Source organism: Ascaphus truei, chromosome 12 (genome assembly GCF_040206685.1).
Source record: "Ascaphus truei isolate aAscTru1 chromosome 12, aAscTru1.hap1, whole genome shotgun sequence".
Lineage (NCBI taxonomy): Eukaryota > Metazoa > Chordata > Amphibia > Anura > Ascaphidae > Ascaphus > Ascaphus truei.
Genome location: NC_134494.1, coordinates 50,086,218 through 50,095,512, shown reverse-complemented (window position 1 = coordinate 50,095,512; position 9,295 = coordinate 50,086,218). Strand labels below are relative to the sequence as shown.

The following is a 9,295-nucleotide window of genomic DNA, read 5'->3' as shown; positions in this document are numbered from 1 at the left end:
TCACTTTGTGTAACACTGCATATTAATCAGTTGCAGGCAAAAGTATTTTGAATAGTTGAAAGTTGTTCTTTATCAAACACATTCCGTATGGAGATGTTACATTTACATTTTCATCGCGGAGTTCTCTAGGAAGTGCAGATTGGTTGTTATCATCTTATAATCATTAGCTTTGGGTATTACGTGGGGGTGCGGGCGAGGGGTAATTATCCCACAGAAGTGCTAAATATTTGTTATCACCTTATACTCATTAGCTTTGGGTATTAAAAAGGGAGGGGGTGGGGGGAGGGTGGTTATCTTGCAGTGTCTCCACACAGCTGTATGTGATACCGGATTCCCAATCACAATGCTAAACAGTGATAACCATGCTTACACTTGCCAAAAGATATCACTGTTTAGGGAATAACTCGCATGGGGAAAAAAAGGATATTAAAATGGATTTGAGTAGTGAATGAATGAATGCAGCAGTTCGTGTTTGTGCAGAATCAGCCAACCTAAAAAATGCATGATGATGCTGAGTACAGCTATTCAATTTAATCCCACTAGTTGCCCTTAATGGAGTCAAAGCACAGGCAGGGAAAGTTACTAAAATATACAGTGGAAACCGCATCAAATGTTGCCCTCTGGACAGATGAACCAGGTGGATTACTGACGTTTACACATACAAATAACGGCTTGAAATGTAAACTCATTGAAATACCTCTTCCGTGCGATGTGTACTTCTGTATTGTTACAGATGTAGTGAATGACACTGTTCCCCCAGGTAACACAACATAACTTGTTGTTACTCAGAACGTCACAGAGCTTCCTCAGGGTTCAATGGCAGTGTTGACCCAGATTAGTACAATATAACGCCCCATAACGCTACAGAGGACAATGCAGCTTGCTACATCTGTGATACAGACCCGCCCCCTGGCATACCTTGGGTAAGGCGCCGCCTAGGGGCGGCAGGTCTCAGGGGCAGCAAGAGGGGAAAATAACCAGCACTGCTGCCTTCCTTTTTCTTTTAATCAAATGTTATTAATATATGTGGGATTGAAGCGGGGAGTCTCTGGAGCTGAACCGCGGGGACCCCCTGCTTCTTGAGATACTTATCATCTTAGGAGGTGCCGGTATCTCTTGCTCAGGTTTTAAAACCCCGGTCACATGGTACAATAGGAAGCTGCCTATGATGTCATGGCTTCCTATTGGCCCATGTGGTGGGACAGCTAAACCTGAGCAGGAGATATCAGCACCCCCTAAAGAGGTAAGTATCTCAGGAAGCAGGGGGTCCGCCGAGCCGAAATGAATGCGCTTCAGATCCGAAGACCCCCTGCTTCCAACCTGGGAGGAAAGAGATAATTGGTAAATAAAAATTTCGTAACATTTGGGGGGGGAGGAGATTTTGTTTGGGGGGGGGGGCATCCTTATTAGTGCTTGCCTAAGTGAGGCACATAACCTAGGGATGGGCGTGCATACACTGATGATGTTTGTGCCTAAAAAATAACTCTGTGTCAGCAAGATGCTAGTTGCCCACACAGACCCGATGTCTTGTCTTCTAGTTTGTGTTAACTCTGCATCCAAGACATCTCTGTATTACACAGCAAAGCCGGTTTACAGATTCAAACCACCCACTGGGTTCAATGACGCAGACTAGCTCTGGCTACCGCTGTGCAGCGAATCTGGATTGAGAGGCGTAAAGAGGTCATTATCATATTCTAATGCAAACAAAACTTGTCATTTGGGAACACGCCACTTGTCTGATCAAGTGGTATGACATGGTTTGAGACCTATCACTATTCAGTAACTATTCCCTGATAACCTTGAAAGGTTTGCTCTCCTGCCTGATGCACATTTACGCTTCCACTGTATCAAGTTTCTTGGTTCGGAACTGGTGCAATTCTGGAGCAAATTCAGCAACTGCTTTAGATATATCCATGAAATCCCATTGAGAGTTGCAATAAGTCGCCCCACACTAGCACCAGCTTTGTCTTAATGGAAATACCCTTATTAAGACAGGAGAGCTCTCTCTCTGCAGTAGTTTGGAGGTCTATTGGGGCTAGGGTCATTGAGTAGTTCAGTTGCTAAACTTTATTCTATAGATTGAAAAACATTAGCTGGTTCAGTGTAGCACTGTGGTTTTCAACCTTTTTTTTTTGGTTAAGGAACCCTATAATTATTCTGTGATAGCTCTCATAGTACAGAATTATTGAAAAAATGATTGGCTGATAATGGTGGGATATCACCTGAGATCAGACTCCAAAAGACTATTCATGGTCCCAAGACTCAACAAAGTATCCGGACGTTCCTCCTTCTCCTTCCGTGCACCCCAAAACTGGAACAACCTACCAGAGACTCTCATATCCACCACCAGCTTAAGTTCTTTCAAATCTAAGGCTGTCTCACACTTTAATCTGGTCTGTAACTGTTTCATACGCTCATAATATATATTTTCTTTAACTGTGCATACAATGTCTTATATATAATGTATACCTTGTTCATTTATGTAACTGTATTTGTAACCATGTATTATTTTGTTTTACTCTGTGCCCAGGACATACTTGAAAACGAGAGGTAACTCTCAATGTATTACTTCCTGGTAAAATATTTTATAAATAAATAATAAATAAATAATATGCACGTAGAGAATAAAAATAGGTTAAAATGTGGTCAAAAAACATAAGTCGGGGGAAGCTGCGAATCGCCGCGTCACCACCCGGTCAGGGACATCAAGGTAAGTAGGGTAAGCAGGGACTGTCCTCTTTGGATCATGGAGGGAGCTGCCAAATGAAGGCATTGAGTGGGTCTCGGTGCTCCACCGTTAAACACAGCGGAAGCGGTGCTGCTCAGCCAGGAAAGAACTCCCACATACGGCGCATGTCGACGTCAGCGCCTTCTGTGCCATTGGAGTCCAAAAAGTGCCACACAAGTGGATAGTCCAATAGGAGGGACAGTGTCCCAAGTAGACTAATGCAATGACAATGTCCTACGCGTTTTGTGGCTACGGAGCCACTTGATCAGGGCGTGGAAGGTGCGGGAGTCCTTTCCTGGGTGAGCAGCACCGCTTCCGCTGTGTTTAACAGTGGAGCACGGAGACACACTCGACTGAGGCTACAGACGACTTTCTTTGAAGAGTCCTTCATTTGGCAGCTCCCTCCACGATCCAAAGAAGACAGTCCCTGCTTACCCGGCTTACCTTGATGTCTCTGATCGGGTGGTGACGCGGCGATTCGCAGCTTCCCCATGACTTACGTTTTTTGACCACATGTTTTAACCTATTTTAATCTCACCATTCTTATCATCCAATCATTTTTTCAATAATACTTTACCACGAGAGCTTTGTGCACTTTTCCTTTTTATTCCCTTTAGATCTGATTCCCAGTTATCCCATGTGATTAGCAGCAAAGTCTCACATTTCCTAGAGGAAGGTTCTTTTCTATCTATGTTTGATTCTCAGTCACATTCACATTGCTTCACTTGTTTGTTCCTCCTGAGCTTTAAGCCAACACTTTAAATTCACCTACTATATTGTAGTCTGTTGCACTTAATTGCCTTTTTTGTGCTATCACTTTATACACAATCAATCACTATTTTTGATAATACACTTTTTGTGCTCTTCAGATTTTTCTGTTTTTATATGCTAGATGCATCAGCATAGCAGTGTACTGTAGTACTGTGAAGTTCATAAATACATCAAGCTCACACAGTAACAGGTAACTGCAATAAATACAGAAGCACACACACCCGTCTTGACAGGGTAATACTTTCTGATAGTCATTATAAATCCCCATCGCTGCCGGAGGGCCTACATTGCGGCAGTGAAGGCGTTAAACCTGTACCTCCCCATTTACTATGCTATGGTACGTTGTGTTTATTGTATGGTAAGCGCATGGACTTCCGTAGGTTTACTGCTCACTGCACAGGTACAGATGCTTAAGCGCTTATTCTATATCCGCCCGAGAGAGGTTGATCAGGCTAGTTTTTTGGCCAACATTCCCCATTGACTTCAATGGGGGACGTAGGCCGGAAACATCTTGATCAGCCAATATTGAGTAAATTCCTTAGTGAATAAGCCAGGTAGTTAGTGGAGGATAACGTTGCATGTGGAGTAGAGATTGAGGAGGTAATTCAACAGCACATTGTCCAAAGCGGCCATTCAGTTTGTTCTTTTCACAAACATCGCTATTGACTTCAAAAGGGAATTTGCGTCTGGAAACGGCCTGAATAGCAGCGTTGGACAATGTAGAATTACCCCCTTAGTTGCAAGATCTAAGTACGTAAAATTGTTAATTTGATTCATACCTCAGTTACTGTCACACCAGTTATCTTTAGCAAGCTAGATTGTATTTTAGAGAAACGGTAGGAAAAAGCAGGCACCAATAACTCAGGAAACAAAAAATAAATGAAGGATATCCAAGGGAGCGTGTGCCCATTAAAAAATAAATGTAATGGAAACTACAAAAATAACAGCAGCATTACGGGGTACAGGCCCCCCCGCCAACACGTTTTCCTTGAAAAAGAGCTTGCGCTCGAAAACGTGTTGGTGGGGGGTCCTGTACCCCGTAATGCTGCTGTTATTTTTGTAGTTTCCATTAAATTGATTTTTTAATGGGCACACGCTCCCTTGGATATCCTTCATTTATTTTTTGTTTCCTGAGTTATTGGTGCCTGCTTTTTCCTACTGTTTCTCTTGCCAGCACCCCAGAAAAAACAGAAGCACACCCCCTGCTGTGGATGAAGACTGGACAGTCTTAAGGACACATACAACTAAGAGTGAGTTATTTATATCACCTGCTTATTCTCCATTCCGATACAAAATATGTTGGGTCACTTTATTGTGAGGTCTCTTACTACATTGCTCGTGGGGACCCTAGTCCACTAGTCGGAGTTGAATGGAGTAGTGATTGTTCTACATGTTATGGGTTAATATCCCTCACCCATCCATCAGGGGGTTCGTACTGCAGGACTCTTCAATCAAGTATATGAACTTTATTGTGGTTTCTTTCAAGTACCATATTGAGGCTTTTTTTCTGAGCACCACACATTTGCTTTTCTTTTGTGGATTGTATTTTACTTTAGTTTCCCAAGCTGTATATGGGTAGCACTACGACTGTCCAACAGCTAAGCCTTCTGCATCTATGTCAAATTGGAAAAGGCTTTGCAGTCCAGCTTGGATGAAAAGCAGTATGTAAATGGGAGATTACCGGTATCTTAATACATGAGATAATTATGACATAGACTTTATGTACAATGTAATAAATGGCACAGAAGACTCTGCAAAATGAAAAATAAGAAGGACACATATCAATATATTATTTATATGTTGTGTTTAATATTATATTTATGCTAGTTTATGGTTAGATGCATGCTTTACTACGTAATATTTGGATTACCTGGATGTTTTAACTCTTTATGTACAGTAATACAGTTTACAATAAATCACATTTATTTCAGTTAAAACTGGTATTAATAATGTTCTTCTGTTCTATTTCTATAAAAGTGAGGCACACTATGGCTATTATGTATTTCTTCTTATAAACCAGTTTCATGATATACAATCATTATTACATTTTAGTTAATTGATATGAAGACACAATAAAATGAATAATTATAATTTCAAAGATTATGTTCCGCACAATAAAAAGAAGCACTGCATTGCTCTTAACTTTGACCAAATGCCAAACAATGAGCATTGAAGAATGAGTTTTGTGTACGTTCATTACAAATGTATTAAATGGATTCTGTTATATTTGCAAAACAGCAGCTCTCTCCCTGTCCCGGAACTGTTAGCTTGGTTTCCGTTCTGCATTGTCTGGACAAAATCACTACTGCTTCTCAGTAATTTGTGGTATCTCAAAACTTGTCATGCCAGCCGGTCGTATAGAATACATTGATGGAAGCGTTTCCTAGAGGGCTCCCCAGGAATAACTGACAGATGTTTCAATTTCCAAATTATCACCCTAAAATATTGCCAACATGTTTATGTGTCCACTCTGAGACCACCGGGCTGTGTTTCCCCCACTGCCCACTGCCCCAACCACAAGTCTAAGGCCTCGTCCAGGGTGGTGCTGAGCGGGCGAGCGCACTCACGCTTTACACGTTGTGACAATGCACGTGGCCTGCGTGAGCGGGCGCGCCTGCTCGGCGCTCGGCCACTTGCCGAGCAAACTAAATTGATTTTGCTGCTCGCAAGCGCGTCACGTGAACGGTTCACCCAATGAGGGCGAACCAGCTCCGTGACGTCGTGGCCGCGCCCCTAGACACGCGCGCACCTAGTCGGCCAGGAATCGCCCTGCCGAGCAGGGCTCAGCGCTGGAGCGCCAGCGCGCCTGTTTCCACCCTGACGAGGCCTTACAAATCTCTTCAAAGCTTACAATTTACAACAAGTACATATTTACCAATACATTCTACAAAGTACAGGCCGTTCCATTGCAAATTCGTATCGCTTGCCCTTTGCTTGAGTTACATCGTAGCTTAGATGTGTGCAGGCAATGCTAGTTCTGTTTAAATCGGAAGCCAAATGAATGTGTTTGTGTCAGTGCTCTGGTAATTGTGACAAAGTCTTTACTGAAGATGCAGTAAAAATATGTACCAAACTCAATAAAAGTAAACATTTTTGCATGTAAATGGACACAGAGAGTTCTTTGGGATGTAAGCCCCTTAATGTCATTTGTTCAGATCTTGTCCATGCACTGACAGTAAAGAATTGAATAGTTTTTGACTGATGCTGCATGGCGCTATAGGAGTCAGTTTGAAATCGCAGGGACGGCCCGTCCATTAGGCAAACCTAGGCGGTCACCTAGGGTGCAAAGGTCCTAGTGACGCCTGGATCAGATGTAATTGTTCTTACACACGCCACAACTCTGCTCCAAAAAACAGAGAAATGCGTCCACACACACTTTGCTCTAGGTTGGTACATAGACCTCTATGACCTTCAGTGTAACTTTATTTTAGTAGCCGGTTATGTGGCATAACATAAGAGATAAATCACAGATTAAACATCTGTTTCCGCTAGTTGTTTATTATGGGGTTATTTATTCTCAACTCTGGGTTAGTAGGTGTTTTCATGGTTTGTTAACGAGGGGATAAAACCTGAGGTTAACATTGCCTTTTTTTTTAGCTAAATAAATAACGGAACTCTAGAATTACACATTATGCGTCAAATAGTATTTTCTCAACATAAACCTCAAACCAGTCAGTTCTCGCTGATCTAGGATTATTGACCATGGACCTTTCTACTGAGTCAGCCTCACAATCTTTCCAATGGCATGTTTTATGCCCAAAGTCCCCTAGTTACTGTTTACATAGCTACACAAAGCTAGAGCTTGGTAGAGTTAATACTGTTAAAGCTTGTGAGGCCTTAGTAAAAAGGTGAGGATAGGAATTGTGAGATGAGAACCAATGTTGGAGTAGGGAATGGTAGTATTTTTGTCTCTATTAGAACTTAAGTAAAGGCGTCAAACAGCCATAAATCAGCCTGAGGTTCCCATAACCCCCCGTTGTTGTTGTGGCATCAAGCTGATATTATTAATAGCGGGCCCCCCTGCAGAGAAGACACCCAGGCGTTTAAGGATGACACAAACAAAGCGTGTGCCATATTTTTGAAGGGGTGCCTTACGATTTATGCCCATGTATGTTATTCTACACGGACAAGCATTTTTACTGTTAAGCTTGCTCAATGAATGAATAAATACCGGTTTGGCAGCGTAGTCCTACATTTCATGAGATGTGGAATTTCATATAACTTGGTACTACTCACTGGTTTAAAAACTTCCAAAAAATATTTTGTAAACAACCCAGACCTGTGATTGGCTCCCCTATACTGTACAAATTGCCCGTCCGACACTTCAGTTAAAGGCTTAACTGCATCGCGGGGCAAAGTTTGCCATGACACACAAATGGATAGTTCAAAAGATGAGGTATCCAGCATAATGCCAGTATGAACATACTTGAATTATTCATTACAGAGGTTTGAAGTGTTAGTGAATCATGTAACACAGTATTCGGTAGTTAAAAATGTAAAAACTGCTCTGAAAAGGCAAAAAAGTACTTGTCAGCATAATTAACACGTTACATAATTCCGCATGACGTTGGAAACTTTGACACGGCAATCATAAGCAATTTATTTTTTTTCCCCAGAAAAACTTAAAAACACAAAGATTGTTCTTTAATTGTGTTACAAACTGAGCTGAATAATCCTATTTACAATAGAAACCTTGTTGTTTTTTTGTCGGTGAGCAATGTCCTATCACATGAGCTGAATATAAATGCCTATCTCAGTTCTTAAATGCTGCCATAAATACAAGTACAATTTGAAACTCCCTTTGACCTGCCCTTAATAAATAAAAGGAAAAGTCACCACTTAAGTCTGTTGTGTAACCATTGGTCTTCTCCAAGCTCAGCCTATGCCACAATTCCAGGAGAGTTGTGTTGGTTCAAGATGTAACATTCATCTATCCTTGGGTGTTATTCTTCGACCGCATGAGAAAGTTGCTTTACGTATAAACTCAGCACGTGGTGAACAAACTGATATTGCTCACTTGTCTGAATCATTCCTCCCCTAAAAGAAAAACACAAATATACAGTATTATTTACTTCTGTGTTCTCTATTGCAAAGGCAAATGAAATGCACTTGGGACGAATGTAGTAACTTCAGAAAGGGATGCAGATGTAGCAAGCCTTAACGTCTTGGGTGCCACGGCAAATCGCGGTTACACGACCGCCGATGGATTACCGCTACAGGGGTATCATTCAGAAGCATGGACCCCCTGCAGCGTGATCGCAGCAGACACAGATTTTTGCTTGTTCGTCCGCGGTGCCGGACAGGAAGTATTGGTACATCGCAAGCTTCTCAACTGTTTTCATTGTCTTTTTCTGTGATATCATTTGAACTGAGTAGACTCTTGGTATTTGACTGTTTTGGTTCTACATTGGGAAACTCTCTTGTTCTAAATGTATTACCACCCGAAAAATAATTCCGCAGAGGAAATTGCCGGCGAGCCAATTAGCAAGGTCGACTGATGATATCATATTTCCTGGTTCGCCTAGTGTTGCCTTCTGGACTCATGTTGCAGGATAGCTTGATTTGCTTCAGCGGTTCTACTTCCTTCTCAATGATTAGGGGATTTGTAGTCCATGTGTTCTCTTGACCAAGAGAACCACAAACACTGGACTGGAGCAACCTGCCCTGGATCTGGATAAACTTGGCCTCAATGCCACCTTGAAGACGGGCAAAGGACTTCTTCTTAAGCGATTCTATTTCTTCTGAAGCAAAGGGGTGTCCCAGTGCAGGACATATACCAGATCCCCTGCTTCTGAT

At 42.0% G+C, this 9,295-nt stretch overlaps 1 protein-coding gene across 1 annotated transcript in view; it reads right to left on the bottom strand.

The window, feature by feature from the left end:
• Window positions 1–4,636: 4,636 nt before the first annotated feature.
• The window catches only part of PTPN5 (protein tyrosine phosphatase non-receptor type 5), a 153,959-nt gene continuing 149,300 nt past the window's right edge, over window positions 4,637–9,295 (bottom strand). The window contains exon 12 of the mRNA XM_075567667.1: window positions 4,637–8,536. Within this exon, the coding sequence (XP_075423782.1) occupies window positions 8,443–8,536 (94 nt within the window). The 3' untranslated portion in view covers window positions 4,637–8,442. The remainder of the gene's footprint in view (window positions 8,537–9,295) is intronic.